The following is an 18,330-nucleotide window of genomic DNA, read 5'->3' on the forward strand; positions in this document are numbered from 1 at the left end:
GGCCAGTCTAAGAGAAATCATTTTTATAAAAATAACCAATAACACTAGTTTACAAAATAAAACGAAAGTCGTGAACTTCTGTCAACGACCAAAATTTTTGAAGCATAATTTAGCGCTGATTTCGAAACCGTGCTTCAAAAAATTTAAAGTAGAACAGTTTTTGAGTTTTAGCTCAATATCGAGTTTTACAACTTTTTAAAATATGGAATTTAATAAAATTCAAATATCTTGCGTTTTGTTCAACCAATTTTAAATCTTTTTCCATTAATTAAAAGCTGAATGTAATACCATTCGATCATCTGAATGCAGGTTTTGCGTCAGATTGATAAAAATCAAGATATTGGCGAGTTTTGGGGACGATCTTTAAGGAGCAAAATTTCCAAAAATTTATGAAGAAATGTATTTTTTTCAATAAGAAAAAAACAGTTTAAAAATTCTTTCTCAACGTTTATTTGACATATCATATGTAGGTGAGTTACAGTAAAAAAATCAGCTCAATCGGAGCATTGATTACGGAGAATGAGATGTGTGAAGTGAGCGACTTTGCTTAAAAATAGAACAAAAATCGATTTCAAATCATCAACCTTGTATGGAAAGTCGAAAAAAATTCTGCTCTACTGTAATTTTTTTCCTTCGCGTTTTCGAACTCAGGGCATGATTCTACACCAAAAACAATCATCAGCTTACCGAGTTCAAAAATGCTGTAAACTAGTGTAATTCTATGGAAACAACCAATGCGTCAAATGAAAGGTTTATGCCTATACTTTATAAGAAAAATGCAAAAATCAAGTTAATACTTGATTTTTGTATTAAAAATGACACTGGCCAAAATAGAAGCATTGCCGCAGTTTTGATCATATTCTCAACTTTGGTTTCTATTTTGGCCAATCACGTGTATTTCTTATGGGAGTGGCCAAATTAGAAGCACCCTGGCCAAAATAGACATATGGGAGCTGATTTTTTAAGGAAAAATTTTTCTTTCTTCTAGTTTTTAATCAAAATGTATGGTTTTCACAGCTTTAATTATCATATTACATTAGAATCTACTAATAAAAATTAAATTTATGCCGATATAGATCGTAACAGGCCGAATACCGCATTATGGCCAAAACTCCGGGCTGGCCAAAACTGAAGCTTCTACCCTTCTAACCCAATATCGCCCGAATTTTGCAGTCATTTTAACGGAAATCTACGCTGAAAGTTTCGTTTAAATACACCGTGGGGCATATGCACTGGAAACATAAAAAAACTAATATCATTTTTTACGCAGCTGTCTACTTTATATCATCTCTGTGAATCATTTGCAGATGACATGACAGATATGACGGAATAAATAGTTGATATCGGTACAGCGTAAAATATTAGAGAAAGGTATTACATTGCAAAATTTTGAATCACGAGGAAAGATGCATTCAGCTCCTCCGAATGATTCCGAATGACAAATACGATCTCTTACAAAGTTGAGTCCCTCTTTCTAATCGATCAAAAAAAAAAACGATCAAATCTGACTATACATGTCAATGGTTGCTCCTCCGTGATTGATCTCAGCTGGTACCAATTGCACTGAGATCCAAATGAATAAGGGCTGGGACACTCCACTTATTCTCAAAGTGCAATTTAAGCAGCTCATTTATTTTGGATCAATAACGGCGCCGGTCACGTCCTTATAGTCAGTTGGGAAGGGAAAGGAATGTGCTGGTTGTTGTTACTAAAGACCGAGATCACCTCTGCATATCCCCACAACCAGCACGGACTGGGGTATTTGACATTTGTTAGACGGAAAGGATGGGAGATCTGGGAGTCACCGTTGGGTCGGTGATGCGATCCATGGATTGGGGGCTATTTATAGTGTTCGTAAGGTGATAGATTGTTTGTTGAATAAGGTCAAGCGACACAGCACGCTTTGGTTGCATAACTCGAGGCGTTATATACACTGTGCTGTGAGTGGAAGTTGGAAGGGAGGGAAACGACTTTTTTTCCAATTCGTTTCTGGTTCTAGCGATGGCTATGAACATACATGTATATGTAGGTAGAGAAGAGGGAGAGAGAGAGAGAAAGCGGATAGAAAGATACAAAGTAGAATGAAAGGGGCGGGCCAGGGATTGAACCCATGACCGTCTGCATACGAATCAGAAGCGGTAGCCACTAGACCACCAAGCCCGTTTCAAGCTGAGTCCCTCTTTCTAATGTACATGAAGATTAGGGTCATCCATGTTATAGAAGATATTGCACAATGTGTCCAGAATCGTATTTACAAAGACAAAAATGTTTGTGCCTAACCCTTAAGTTTTAGATACATGGTGCCTTTGGGAAAGTTTCTTCATATTTTTTTTGTACCTTTTTTCTCATTATTAAGAAATTCCCTCTAGTCCCTCTAGTTTGGCTAATTCAAACATCTACTTTTTATTATATACATTTACAAAATGTTTTACAAAGTTGTAAAAGAACTTATTTGGAGCAAGTTTGCCGAAGAAACCAGTAGCTCGCTTTATATGATTTATAAAATACACCGGCGTTGAAACGGGTGGGGCAAGATGAAACAGCGAACTAATATTATGTTATCCAATGATCATGAACAGCTTGAATGCTATAATACATAGTTTTTGAATCAGAAAATTTTTCGGCGAAAAATAATCTAAAATATATTGAACATTATTTCAAAACATCGCGTTTCATCTTGCCCCACCTGTTTCAACTTGCTCCGATGTACCTTATTCGAATCATATCAAATGAGCGATGAATGGCGATATCATGGTACCGTCAGTGTACCAGTAGCCGCTCATGACCCAATAGCCGCTCACTGTTGCAAAAATCAAGTTTACACGCATAAATACACTCTTTTCGGTGCTGATATTCTTGGATAATATAAATTAGACGAAAGCAAATCCATTTTATGGAATATTTACCGGATAACATAAATTTTAAAAACAAAATGAAATTTTTTGAGCGGCTATTGGGCCCAAAAAAGCTGTAGCTAATTTCATGTGTTCCAATAACCGCTCACGCAAAAAAATACGTTAAAATCGTAAAAGTCTATTCAAAAGATGGCATAAATTTGTTCGTGAGCGGAATTAGGACCACTTTGGTCTCACACCAAATGTAATAAAATCACACTTTTATGAAAAGTTTTACATAAGTCTTGATTTGTATCTGTATGTATTTGTACTTAGATTGAACTAACATAAAAAGGAAAACATTACATATTGGCTTAACAGTCATTAAACAGATGATGTTTTTTCTGCGAAACTGGCCTTAGATGAGCGGAATCTGGTACCCTGATGGTAGTTTACTATGGGATAGCTCTTGATGCCCTGATCAACTTAGCCGAAGACGAAATTATTCTATATGGTCGAATCTTGAGAACCAGAAGTTTAGTATTTCTTAGTAGACTAACTACCCAACTAACATTTATTGCGAATGTAAACGTCAACAAAGCGTCCTTAATACGGCCTGATGCTGAGTTACTGTGTTGTACATATGGAAGGAAGCTTCTATGCAAGCCCTATCCACTTATCCGCGATCGGTAATGGCGGCGGCGGGCATATCAAACCGGTTCGGAATTTGACGTTTCTTGGAGGAAAGTCAAAACAGTTTCATTCTCCTCCTCACCCCTTTACTCACCGTTTAGTGGCGCCAACCGATTGTGATCCCCAAGAAACGTCAAAATTCGAATCGGTTAATTGTGCCCGCCGCCGCCATTACCGATCGCGGATAAGTGGATACCAATGAATCTGGCGAACTTAATCAGCTTGTACATGCTGTGCGATCAGCTTCTATGCCACCTAGCCATAGCTCTTTTCTCGGCTCCTATGTAACCACTAACTGAATAACATCTTGAGAAGGCGATTTTTCAGCCTTTTCGCAGTTGTTAAATAATAGTTTTTTGCAATTTCTCATCGTAATAGGCTATTTTACCTCACATAAATCTGCCAGGAAAAGGCCTACTTTCCCACACCAAATCAACAGTGCTGTAATGGTTCATTACAGCACTGATTTGCGTTACGTAATGAACCATTACAGCACTGTTTTCAGTTTTGATCAAATTCTTGATGGTTTCTGGACGCAGGTTTGAAAAATTGTGACAACTGCACAGTATAACCTGCTATGATCAGATTTTCTTAAACATGACTATGAACATCAATGTGCAGTTTGATGGACAATTTTTGTTAAAAATTATCCTCAAGTGGTAATTTATGAAATTGCAAAAAACGTTGTACGCAACTCGGTGCAGAACTCGATTTTTACAGCACTCGTCGTAATTAACCAACTCGGCAAGCCTCGTTGGTTAAATGTACGACTCGTGCTGTAAAAATCTTCATTCTGCACCTTGTTGCGTAAACTACTATTACGGCATCCCCAAATTAAACGATTAAATATAATTAGGTTATGGATACCGTGATGCAATACATGTGGAACTGGAATTATCATTTTTAAAATTGAATAATTAAAGTACTTGCCGCTACTTGGAATCGAACTCCCGATCTCCGTATCCACTGGTCCCGATGATGTCCTCGCTGCCACACTACTATATATCAATAACATAGAAAATAGCCCGTTTTGTTTTACTCCAGACAAGGCTTCATAATTGTGCCACAAGAAACCTTACCTAACTTCATCTTGCTGTAAAAGCTTGTGAAACGTCAAACGCAATATTGTTTACATTGAACAAGCTGTGTGGTTGCGCCAACAGATTCTTCTTCACAGCTTCTTAGCTGAAAGAGTGTTCTTTAAACGGCTACGAAGCGCTGCTGTTTTGTGTTTTGGCAACATTACAAAACGTACTGTATAAAAGCAGCTGTTGTAGTGGCTGGGACTCTTACTCGATTTGCACATCTTCCGGCAAATCTTCCGGCATGGAATTAAAGTGCAATAAAAGCAACCCAAATAATTTCACAGCACATACATGGATAGCTGTAAAGAATTTGTGTAGTAGCTATGTATCCCGCTTAAAGTTTGTTTTGACAATAATGTTTATATCCGACAAGCCGTGTTTGTAAACCAACAGTTTCTTTATTACAGCTTCTAGCCGTAATGAAATCGCATAACGGCCTTTAAAGCGCTGCTGGTTTGGGGATTTGTCAGTATAATGAATTGTACTGTATAGTAGCAGCTGTTTTGTTAGTGGGAACTCCTATTCGATGTGTTCAAGTTTTCAAATCTTCCGGGAAATCTCCCGGAGTTGGAATAGGGTGGAGTAAAGGCAGCCCCAGTGACAAGTAATGGATTTCTGAAAACCGAGTTTGGTAGCTGTATGGTGCTTGTTTTGCAGTCGTGTATTAGCTTATGATTTATATTTGACTAGCTTTCCTTTTATTCAGCGTTGACTGCTTTTACTCGATGGTTACACAACAGAAAGCAAATGACTGAAGCTTATAGCGCTGAAAATGTTAGTTGGATAGCGTCACCTAGAGCATAAACCAAGGCATAAACCTAGAGCATAAACCAAGGCATAAACCTAGAATGATTACCGATCCGGAGCGGTGGGTTCGATTCGCTGAGTATACTCCAATGCACGGTGACGTCAAAAAATCGATCTCTTTCTCTCCTACGGAAAATTAGAAAACAACAGGACCAACACCTGTTAAATTTCACAGGTATTGGTCCTGTTGTTGTCAAACTCTGTGAAATAGCGAAAGAGATAGAATTTTGCCGTGAGGTGGTCTATAGTGTATCATTAGGTTGTTTTGAAAATTTTCTGCGGGATATGATTTCCCAAGTGGAAAGTGATGGTCGAAATAAGTGAGCATAGCAAAAATGAGCGATTTCGGATGATATTTAGGGGTGGCCAAAAAGCTTGTAGAATTTATGATAGAGCCAATATTTAAAAAAAATCAAATTATTTTCAAACATAACTTTTTTAAACTGAATCGGTGATTCTAGAACGCTATATGGCTAAACTTGACCTCAAAATTACCGTATCTCTACAGGTTTTCGAGATATCAAGAACAATGCTCTATTTTATTATCCAACAAAAAAAAAATACGATTCTATAACATTCCCCAGAAAACCATACCCCAGAAAACCAATCCCCAGAATATGATGAATATGGGAGCTTGAGATTACTGATGGCACTCGAACCCTACTATCGGAAAATCGCTGTCCAACTTTGCTGAAGACACTAGTTTTCCAACATGCCTCATTTGTCCACGATAATCGCAAAATTTATTTATCTATAAATAAATCATTAGGTGTTTGGTTGTGGAGCGGACCTGGTGTGATGGTTAGAACACTTGACTATCACGCCGAGGACCTGGGATCGAATCCCACTCCCGACAAACTCGCAAAATGTGAGTTCTTCCTTCGGAAGGGAAGTAAAGCGTGGGTCCCGAGATGAACTAGCCTAGGGCTAAAAATCTCGTTAATACAGATAAAAAAAATAGGTGTTTGAGGTATCTGAACTTTAAATAGATCGCTGGGCTAATGGGTTAGTGAGGCATGCAGTCATTGGCTGTTGATAGAGTAGCCACACACTAACACACGTCTCACTCTACCCACTTTCCATCGTTTCCCTTCTAAACGGACTATTTCAATATTCTGTAGTTTGCAAATCTGTCGCTCATGGCGCTCGCATAATTTTTGCTCCTGTTTGACGTTTGCTCACTATTGCCACAGACAAACAGACGTAACACTTCGAACATTTTTCGATTCAAATCATAGTCACGGAAACATATTCGCCCAATGTTAAAAGGCCCATGTTTGGCCGACCACTAACTAAGTGGCGGTAGTGAGCAAACGTCAAACTCGAACAAAAACAATGCGAGCGCCACGGTTGGGCAGTTGGCCAACTATCAAATTTTGAAAAAGACCGTTAAATCGGTGTACGATATGAATTATCAGAGTGTTACGTCTGTTTGTCTGTGCTATTGCCATCTACTCAGTGAGTTTGCGAAACACAGCGTAATTAGCATTGGGCGATAATACTTTTGTGACGATGATTTTAATCGGACTTTGTTCCAAGTGATACGTCTGTTTGTCTGTGGAGTAGCCCTTAGGCTACCAGAAGTAGAAATTGGAATACCAAAGGTCATATCCTCTAGGGCTTTGTTTTCCCATAGTAAGTTCTCAATCAAATCAACTTAAATTTTGGACGAAGGCATAGAAACTGGTTACGAAGCGAATGAGCGGTATGGAGCAAAAACGATTGTTTGAACCAAGCTAGGAAAATGCTACAGTACATATATTAAACATTAATAAATTTGGTTGAGCATTGAGATTTCACTGAAAACAGATTATTCCGCTTTTGCAAAATGAAAACACATTTTTAATAACATCTGCTAAAATCGCACATGGAAAATAATCAAAATATGGGAACTAAATGAATACCATTTTCAATAACAAATGCAAAACTACAGCACCATGGTACGTCGATTTATCGTTTGCCTTTTCTAATCTATTTCCAGTTGTCCGTTTTTACATCGCACGGCAGGCGACACTGAGAGGCGATACCACCTACGCTACTACAAAACATGCATGTGCGTTCACGATACCGATGCACGTGGGTATTGCGTCAAAAATGGTCATCACTGTGCATTCGCCCACGGCATCCACGATCAGCGGCCGCCAGTGTACGACATCAAAGAGCTGGAGGCCATGCAAGCGGCCGAAGCTAGCGGTGAATCCATGAACGGACCCAATGTATTGGATAAGGAACGCAATCTGATGAATGAAGATCCAAAGTGGCAAGACACAAACTATGTCCTGGCCAACTACAAGACAGAGCCATGCAAAAGGCCCCCGAGGCTCTGCAGACAGGGCTACGCATGTCCACAGTACCACAACAGTAAGGACAAAAGACGCAGTCCCAGAAAATATAAGTACAGGTAATTTAAATTTGAATAAACATAACAAATTTCGCGAATTTAACAATTTACTACGACACATTGTAGATCTACACCATGCCCTAGCGTAAAACATGGTGAGGAATGGGGTGAACCGGCTAACTGCGAAGCCGGTGACAATTGTCAGTACTGCCACACTCGTACTGAGCAACAATTTCACCCGGAGATATACAAATCCACTAAATGTAACGACGTTCAGCAAGCTGGATACTGTCCTCGGTCCGTTTTCTGCGCATTCGCTCACGTTGAACGTAAGTTGATAGGATAAGAACCCGACCATATTTTTCGCGTCAAAAAGTTTAGCATCTTCCTAGAATGCAATGGAACTAGTTTTTTTTAATCAGCGTTTTATACCAAAGCAAATGTTTTATGCGTTAGCAAATTACTTGACATTAGCTGGTTACGCAATCCGTAATAGACACTGCAATTACAATATCATTTTCATTACAACTTACAAAACTGCATGTCACAATGGCAGGCCTGGTAGCGAGTCACTATTTAGTGACTTGGTCACTATTTTCGTGTAAGTCACTATTAAGTCACTATTTTCAGGACTTTTCAACTAAAGTCACTTTTTCTGTTAAAAAGTCACTATTTTCAACTATTTTCAATGTCCTGAAATCTAGCTAGTAAGTAAAACAAGAGTTGATATTGAAAATAGTTAAAAATCAAGCTGGAGACGATAAAATGTCTAGTATGTAGTAGGTCTGTTGACAAATTCATCAATCACCTTTGTACATAGACTGACTTTGATTATTAGTGTTGTCTTTTTTCATATATGTGACTCCACTTTAAACAGAAATGTGTGATGGCATTCTTAACAAAAATTCATAGGTTTTTTTAACTGCTGGTAAAATTACTTAAGTATTTTTTAGAAATCTTGCTGAAATTCTTGGCAAAGTTCATGTTAAAATTTTCAGTCAGCAGGACACAAGATTTTTAGTGTTGCTGCATTATAAATATATGTACTAATTTCTGAATTTCTTGCAAGATCTTCCGTATGATATTCTGAAAGTTCCTGGAAGGAATTCTGGCAACATTCTTTGAGGAATGTCTGACAAATGCAATCCTGAATAACAGTGGTTTAATTCTTTTAGAATACCTGGAATATTTTTTTTTGCAATTTCTCATCGTAATAGGCTGTTTTACCTCACGCAAATCCGTCAGGAAAAGGCTTGCTTTCCCACATCAAATTAGCAGTGCTGTAATGGTTCATTACAGCACTGATTTGCGTTGCGTAATGAACCATTACAGCACTGTTTTATGTTTGGATCAATTTAGTGATCTTTTGTGGATGCATTTTTGAAAAATTGTGACAACTGCACAGTATAACCTGCTATGATCAGACTTTCTTAAACTTGAATATGAACATCAGTGTGCAGTTTAATGAATAAGTTTTGTTGTACACTACACTTAAGCAGTAATTTATGAAATTGCAAAAAACGTTGTACGCAACTCGGTGCAGAACTCGATTTTTACAGCACTCGTCGTAATTATCCAACTCGGCAAGCCTCGTTGGATAAGTGTACGACTCGTACTGTAAAAATCTTCATTCTGCACCTTGTTGCGTAAACTACTATTACAATATTTCTGAAATGTTTTCATTAAAAATACTCAAACAAGAATAACTCGGCTTTCGGAATATATTCGTTGGTCTTCCAGTATGGTTTTGTAGAAGTCCTGAATGATTTATAACAAAACTCCTTGAGAAATATCCGAGTTAATTTTTCCCAAAATTCTTGACTGTTTGTTTTTCACAGACAAATTTAAACAACAGAAACTGTTTCTGATGTTTTAATTTCATTCTGACAGATCATACATTTATAAAGGTTATCGAAAACGATAGCTAATCACACTGGTTCCCTGAAAAGGAAGAAGGTAAATATGTACATTGAATAGCCTGATGAAGGAAAAAATATAACTATTCGATTGAACCTGAGACTACCCAACCTTAACTTTCCAGATTTGCAGATAATCTAGTCATCAAAAAGCCCAATTACTTCTCTCGTAATGCCACGAAGAATCCGCCAGGAAGTGAATGGACAAGCCTGTAAATATTTTGAGAATTTCATCATAGACTCTTTAAATGTGAGATATGTAAAAGAAATTTAAAATTCTGTTACAAGTTCATCTAACATTGCTTTGAATATTCAGAATGGTAGTTGATTTTTTCTCTGGAATTTTTCAGATTTTTTCGAAGGAGGTACGCCGAGAAATACTTCAAGAATTTCATCAAAATTGCCTTATTCCTTACTATTATTGGTTTCCACATTTTTTTTTGTTTTGAAGGGATTCTTGCAAAATTATTCAAAAAATCATACCTGAGAAATTCGTACTCAAATTTAGTCATTCATTTTCTTTGCATATGTTTTCGTCATGAATTACGTCAAAACATCATCCAACAAGTTTTCATAAGAAATTCCACATTCGAAGCATTTCCCTTGGGTGCACTGCCACTAACTACGAAAGTTGTAATATTTTTATTTTCTTTCTTGGAAAATTTAGCAAATATATCTCCAAGATGTTCCTCTGAAATCAGTCCACAAGTACGAAAAAAATACCAGCAATAAATATGTTCATAGAAATCTATTCAGAAACTTGTTCAATAAACCTCTGAGCGTTTCTTCTTCAATTCCTTAGATAAAATCGCCAAGAATGTATGTACCAATCAGGGTTTGGTCGAAAAATCACTCAATGACATCCGTTTTAACTTTTTCTAATGACTTCATCAAGAATTTTTTAAGTAATTCAATTACACTAAATTCTGTTTTTACGCGATGGATGCGTTCGCGCAAAAAAAGATCGTGTAAAAAAAGTTCGCGTAACTTCGAGAATTCGCGCAAAAAAAAATCCAAAGGAAATTTTTTTTACGCGATTTGCCCTCCGCAAATGACCAAAATCGCGTAAAAAAAAGTCGCGTAACTTCGAGAAAATCGCGTAAAAAAAGTCGTGCAAAATAAAATCGCGTAAAAAAAAGTCGTGTAAAAAAAGAATTCAATGTAATGGTTTCCAAAAGGGTTTCTGCCGTTACCGACTTAAGAGTTAACGTGGTCAACACATCTACTTACGTTCGTCAGCCTCTTGCCTATCTGGATCAATTTAGTGTTGCATAATATATGCAGAAAATTGAATATACGTGCGATTTTGTACATTATTTGGAATAGGCGTGAAAGTTTTCTTAAAAAAATATTCATTTTGCGATACTCCAAGATTTTCTAAATAAAGTACGTCCAATAATTCCTAGTCACTAATATTTTGTTGTGTGCTAAAAGTCACTATTTAGTCACTTTTTTGCTATCTGTAAGTCACTATTTGGTCACTATTTTCGAGAAATTGGTCACTAAATAAACTATTTTGAGCATCATGTTTTGCTACCAGCCCTGAATGGTCCCAAGATACACACCATTTTCAACAACTTCAAACACACTTCTATTGATCATCATCATTGGCAAACATCAGTCTGTTTCAATTCATCCAAGGCAACGCCACGCCCACCCCCAAAAAGTCTACGCGGTTTAAACTTTGGCGTGTCTTGGCCTTGTTGTTTACGATTCGGACTTAGACGAAGCTTTTCATGGTTAGTTTGTTGAGGTTCAAAATGTGCGGTTTCTCCAGTTTTTTTTTTTTCAGGATTCCTCCAGCAGTTCCTTCTGGGATTCTCAGGGAGTTCCTTATGAGATTCTTCTGGGGGATTATTAAGGATTCTGTTACAACCTGGAGTTCGGGGTGGCCGGGGTCATGTCTCCCGGGAGTCTATTTAAACTACCAGGTATAGCGAAATAACACATTAAAACGTAGATTTTATTCACACTAAAATACTACATTGCAAAGACGACACATTACTACACGACGGTTACAATTCTTCTAACTAATCTCTGCGATTGTGCATCGACCGAAAGCGTAACGTAATGCTATCGGCGATCACGCAGATCGGCGAGAGCATGAGAGCCAATCCAGTGGTTCTCAACAGATTCCTTCAGAAGCTCCCTCTGGGAATTTGCCCAGGATTTTCTTCTGAGATTTTTAAACAGGTTCCATTTAAGATTCCTCCAGGAAGTCCTCCCAGGATTTCTCCAGAGATTCCCTCCGGGATTTCTTATAGATTTCGTTCTGCAATTCTTCCAAAAGTTCCTCCTAAGATTTCCCCAGGTGTTCCCTGACGGATTTTTTTCATTTTTCTTTATGGAATTCCTCAAGGATTTTCTTCTGAGATTACACCAGGAGCTGCTTCTGATATCCTTCTAGGAATTTTACCAGATATTTCTTGCTGGATTCCAAAAGTTCGTTCATAGACTGCGTCAGGAATTATATTCGGGACTCCTTCAAGAATACCATGAGAGATTACTCCAGGAGTTCCTTTTGAGATTTATTCAAAAAATTATTAAGGTTTTCTGACATTCATCTAGGAAATCCTTCCGAGAATCCTCCAAGTATGTTTTTCGGGGATCCTCCAAGATTTTTTTTTAGGATTTTTTCGACAACTCCTTCCGGGATTCCTTTGGAAAATCCTTCCGAGATTCCTCCAAGAACCTTTTTCCGGAAAGTTCCTGAACTTCCTTCGAGATTCTTTCGGAAACTTCTTCAGAAATTCTTTTAGGATCTGCTTCCTGGATTTCTCCAGGAATTCTTTCCGTGCTTTTTTTGGGAACTCCTTTCGGGATTCATTTGAGAACTCCTTCCGAGAATCCTTCAAAAACTTCTCCCGGTATTTTTTTTTCTAGAATTCTTTCAGGAATTTCTCCTTGAATTCTTTCAGAAACAACTTCCGAGATGATTTCATGATATCTATCCAGGATTCCTCCTGTAATACCTTCAGGGATTCCTTCGAGAACTTCTTCCAATATTCCGCCAAGAACATCTTCCGGGACTCCTCCCGGAACTTTTCCCAGGATTCTTTCAGGAACTCCTTCCGGAATTTCTCCACAATCTTCTTCCAAGAATCTTTCAGGGAATTCTTACATGATTCTTCCGGGAACTTCTTCTGAGATTTCTCATAGAACTACTTCCGAGATTCTTTCAAAAACTGCTTTTGGATTTTTTGATGAGCTTCATCAAGGATTCTTCTAGAAACTCTATTCTGGATTCCTCTCAGGAGTTCCTTCTGGAATTTCTGCAAAACCTCCAAACGTTTTTTCCAGGATATCTTTCTGAACATTTAATGAAATTCACCCTGGAATACCTTCTGAGATTCCTTCGGGAACTTCTTCCAATATTCCGCCAAGAACTTTTGCCTAGATTCTTTTAGGAACTCCTTCCGAAATTTCTCCAAAATCTTCTTCCGAGAATCCTTCAGGGAATTTTTACATGATTCTTCCGGGAACTTTTTCTGAGATTCCTCATAGAACTCCTTCCGGGATTCTTTTAGAAATTGCTTTTGGATTTTTTGAAGAGCTCCAACAAGGATTCTTCTAGAAACTCTTTTCTGGAAAACTCCAAACTTTTTTCCAGGACATCTTTCTGAACATTTCATAAAACAAGGAAGAAAGGAATCCGAAAATAATTTTCTGGAGAAACTACGGGAGAAATGTCTGAAGACATCATTGGAGAAATTTCCGGGGCAATGAAGGAATCCCAGAGGAATTTCGGAACGAATTACTAGAGACATTTCCACGAGCAAGTCATAAATTAGCACACTTTCCCACTCACGCGAATCCCACATTTTGAACTCACTTAAGGACAGACTTGTTAGAATCCCAAAATGGCCGCCACAATGGCCGACTTTGGCACCAACCCACCATTTCGAGGGCACAAATCTCCTCGTAAACAAAACCAGCACACTTGAGTTTCTCATTTTAAGCTTATTACAAGTGAGAAAAAACAGAATAATAAAACGCTCTGTTGTTGAAGCTTGCTTCTTCAGATTTGTGCGTCTGAAGTTCTGATGCACTGTTGAAGCGGGGTGTCAAGACGTTTGTCCTTAACCTAATCACCCATGGGTCCATGGTAAGTACGTAATCGTAAACAAGGGTACGAAACGTCAAAGACATTTTTTTAGCATCCGTGGCATGCAGAGCCCTATAAATAGGACGGAAACGAGGGGTCTGTGTCATTTTAGTATAAGGTCGTTTGACATAAGGCCACTTGACATAAATAAGGTTGCATTTTGATTATGCCAAATGTCCATTATGTCAAATGACCATGTCCCGCTCCTAGGTCTACCCCGTTTGGCATAATGCTGTTCGACATAGTCGTTTAGCATAAAGTTATTTGGCGTAAAGATTGTTTGAGGTATTGGCATAATTCTTAATCTTCTTCGTTCTCTTTTCTCACTTGCTGATGGCACAGTGGAGCGGGAATGGATTAAATTCTTAATGAAAGACGAATATGATCAACTCAACAATTTACACTCATTCTACTGTCAAAGCCAAAGGTTCCATATTTGCCATCTTCATAAAAGGTATTCTCGCGTCAAAAATTACTTTTCGCACATTTATTGTTGTTAGCATTAGAAGAATAAATGCTCCTTCACTTATGGTAATGAATGCCAAATGATCATTATGCCAAACGACTATAATGAAAAACAACCATTATGCCAAATGGTGGATCATGGATGACCAAACTGAGTAGATAATTTTATGATTGCCTTTCTTGCCCTTGTAACGCTTTTTGTATGAGAACCCATCATTTTTTTGTTTGTTTGGATTGTAGTAACACTACACTAAAATCGGTTTATTTTAGGTTCCCAAATTCAATACCGTGAGGTCGCCATTCACTGCTTGTTTCATACGATTAATAGGTCCACTGCATTTCTAGGATGTTGCTGCCAAATACATGAACTATTCAATGCGAAAAACGTTTTGTTTGAATAATTGTTTTAATCCTGATTTTTTTTTCTCTCTTTTTTTCCCCCAACAGCTTATGTCCTTACCGAAGAAATATCGTCTCGCGATCTAGATAGCCAAGCACTTGCCCTTAGCGATATGATATCTTCGGTTTTGCCTCCCGACAGTGGTGGGGGAGGCGGAGGAGGTGGACTCGGTTGTTCCCTCAGTAAGAAGGACAAACACGAGCTAGCGGTGAGTGTACTAAGCTATCTAGACGGAGGACGGCAGGAGAATCTACCATTTGAACTTGAACCGCAGAATTTTCAATCGTTCTTCCAGCTGCTGCAGAATGGTAGCGCAGAAAGTAGCGAATCGGCAAGCACCAGCAGTATCGGCTCTAATCATAGTTCCCACAACAAAGCACCTGGTTCACAGCTACAACAAAAGCATAATAATAGTAGTCTCCTAGGCGTCGTAACATCCACCAACTGCAATGGCGGTGGTAGCGTCAGCAATCAAGCCAACAACAGTCTCGGTAGCTTACAATCAACGCTGTTCAGCAATGGCGGTGGTACCGCTGCTAGCTCACTGCTGTCGAACAGCTTTCCGGACTTTACACCGGAGATTCGGGCACAGGTGGGAGAACAACTGAAACTAGTGGACAACTTTGTTGCATATCTTCGAATTAGAAGTCGTTCTTTCTGTTGTGAATTCAAACTAAATTCTCAAATTCCTAGAATGAAACAAAGTCCTTTTTGTCATCCTCATTAATGCATGCCCAGAGCAGCGCGCTGTTAGCAAATAGGTTTACCCCTTCTCGCAAGGCAGTTCTATGCGCAAGTAACTAGACTGCTCTGGTAGTTTCAACCCAAGATAAAATCCGCGCTGGTTAAATCTCTTGCCAAATGTCGATGTACTAAAACACGTGTGAGTGGAATCAGTTTTTCAAATAACTTCATATACTTCCAGATGCTTGCGATTGACAACGATCTCACAATGAGCCCACTAGAGAAAGAACAACGGAAACGTATGTGTTTAACATTCAACATTAGGAATATAGCATCTTCATTAGACGGAGGAGTTTGTAAGTATTGTCATCATTTTTTTCAAATTGTGTGATTCATGTTGTTCGATATTATTTAAAATCCTTCAGTAGTGTAATCCAAAATTAAATTTCTTCGGGTCAATTGGAAGTCTTCCGATTTTCCTGGACATACTGCGTTATGGGTGTTCAGTTCAGTTACTCCACCGGCTTTCACTGATAAAAGGTTTGATGATAACCGATGAGATACTCATCTCCGCACATGTACTCATCTCCGCACATGGTCGGGGTTCTGCTAAACCGAACCAAAGACCATTTTTTGAAAAATTGAATTTTTTTAACCATTGGATGAAGAAATTGATGATCCTCCTTTCATGTAAAAATGCAGTAATTCTGACAGCTCTTCGTGGAGTAAATTCAAAATTTCAGTTTGGCAGAACATACAAAAAATAAAATTGCATGCAGCCAGAGTGAACTGTAAACCATTCCATAGAATCAGCGAACAACATTTCAAGTTCTGCTTATCGCTGTCAAATTTCTAACTTCTATCCGACTCATAGTAACAATCTGAGAGAGAATTGAACACGTTATTAGAAATACGGATGTTGGAGGATACAATTATGTTTCGATGGTGCTGATCGCCATTTTTCCAAATCACATTCAGCCAAACTGAACCAAATCCACTGCATTTTAGAATCTATTTATTCTCAACAATACAAAAAATATCTGGCTTTAAATACCTGCGTTATGTCGACACAACTCATACTGATAATTTAACACAGAAGCCGTCATTGAACAACAAGGCTAATAAGAATAATAAAGCTTGAAAAAATCAAACACGTGGTTCGCTTTGGTTGATCGAAAAATGGCGTTTTCACGAAAACCATGCTAGAGAAGAATGTTTAAAACATGATTCAGACTTATCGACTGACCTTCAGCTAGGTAAAATTACCTAGTGGTAATGTGCTTGGTTATCACTTAAGTGATCCAAGTTCGAATCTCTTTAATATTTTCGATTTTTTTTTGTCTTAGTTCACTTTGGCAGATCATTTTCATGGTTTTCTTCGACCAGCACAAATTCAAAGTACACAAATTGCTCCACTTTCACATCTTAGGACCTCAGGACATGCAAGGACATCATTTTACATAGTCACTCTTGCTCTTTGCCTGCACAATGCACATGCACCGCCTATAAAAAAATAGGTGGGAAGGGCTGAGCTGGGAGGAATTCTGCCGTTCATATTTCAAACTATTTTGAGACCTCTGCTGTACCATACTATAAGCGCCCTCTCTGACTCATGTAAAGGATTGTGAGTGATATCGATTTCAACTTTATAGACGATGAAAAATCGAGATTTTTTTCACAATTTGAGTGGTTTTCTATGAAACAAAGAAACACAGTCAGCCACACAGAACTATAAACCATATTTCAATGTTTTTGTTCAGCCAGAGTGAACTAAGTGCGAAGTACTGAAAAATGAAATGTAATTATATCTATCATTTCAAATAATTTACATGTATTCTTCGTCTCTGATGATTAATGAGGGCTTGTAAGTTACATGTGTGTGGAAATGTTTCAAATAATCTTAGCTGTTGTTTATTTGTGAGTGGTTGAACTTTAAGCTTAGTTATCTCGGAATAAAGTTTTTGGCGCTTAGTTCGGTTTAGCAGAACCCCGGCCATTTGATGTTAGGAAATCGGCATAGCTTAACTTCTTCCCGCGCATGACTTTGTAACGTTCCGTTCCGTTTCAAATGTAACGTTCCGTTCCGTTTCGTTAAAGCCAACGGCTTAAGCGCCACCTTTCGAAAAAGGACCGTTAACTCTGTCAAAATACCCCGGCTAGAGACTGCCTCCTCAGGGCAGGCCAACAGTTATATTCGCGAACCGAAACTCCACCTGGACCCAATCGAAATGCCAACAGCCAAATTCTAATCAGAAAGGGAAACCAAATCGCTATTTGAAATGTAAAAAAAAAATACAGTAAAAAGTGTCTCAGCTAGAAATCCAAACAACTCCGACAAAATTATTCAAATTTTCGACCGAAATCTGGCAAAGTCAAGTACCAAACTCGAAGTAAAATAAAAATATCAACAACTTTATTCGATTTAACAAAGAGAGCAACTGTTAAATTTAAAGAGTTGCACCAAGCCTAATTTCATAATTTATTAAAAATGTTCGATTATATTTCATTAGCCAAGGCAAACCTAGCTGTGTGACGTCACGTCTAATTGGAGCAAATTAAAACAAAGGTGCCTAAATTTATTACACAGGCCCTAATAGTGTCTGACCTGAACTCTAGGCGTTGCTCCAACGGCGGTAGTTCTCAGGCGTCTTTCCAGCGTCGGAAGATGTTCCTCGACGAACGGTGGCTTTGCGCTACGCAGATGGTCCGATCCGATCAATCAACTCGCGCGTGAGCATCGATCTTCGGGGTAAAGGCGTCCCCGGCTTCGGTGGAGTGAGAGCGTTTGGTAGCGTCGCTCTTTGCTTCACGGCTTGACGTAGCGAGTCGTCACGTGGTGCATCCAGGACAGGCACCACCGGATTTCGTCGGACTTTCTCCTGATGTTGTTGTCGGAGTCACTTAGGCGCAAGCACTTGGGTGGAAAATGCCACCCACAAATGACCGTTACTGGCCGAGAACCAGATTAGCCGCCCACGTTGTTGGGCTTCACTTGCCTAG

At 38.5% G+C, this 18,330-nt stretch overlaps 1 protein-coding gene across 5 annotated transcripts in view; it reads left to right on the forward strand.

Moving 5' to 3' along the window:
* The window catches only part of LOC115260624 (RING finger protein unkempt), a 62,496-nt gene that overhangs the window by 30,089 nt on the left and 14,077 nt on the right, over positions 1-18,330 (forward strand). For 2 of the 5 annotated variants that reach the window (XM_062845529.1, XM_062845530.1), the window contains exons 3-6: positions 7,401-7,820; positions 7,887-8,089; positions 14,694-15,238; positions 15,572-15,686. In XM_062845529.1, the coding sequence (XP_062701513.1) occupies positions 7,401-7,820; positions 7,887-8,089; positions 14,694-15,238; positions 15,572-15,686 (1,283 nt within the window). The remainder of the gene's footprint in view (positions 1-7,400; positions 7,821-7,886; positions 8,090-14,693; positions 15,239-15,571; positions 15,687-18,330) is intronic. The other 3 variants (XM_062845532.1, XM_062845533.1, XM_062845531.1) reach the window with 2 other exon arrangements.

The sequence above is a fragment of the Aedes albopictus genome, chromosome 1 (genome assembly GCF_035046485.1).
Source record: "Aedes albopictus strain Foshan chromosome 1, AalbF5, whole genome shotgun sequence".
NCBI classification, from domain to species: domain Eukaryota; kingdom Metazoa; phylum Arthropoda; class Insecta; order Diptera; family Culicidae; genus Aedes; species Aedes albopictus.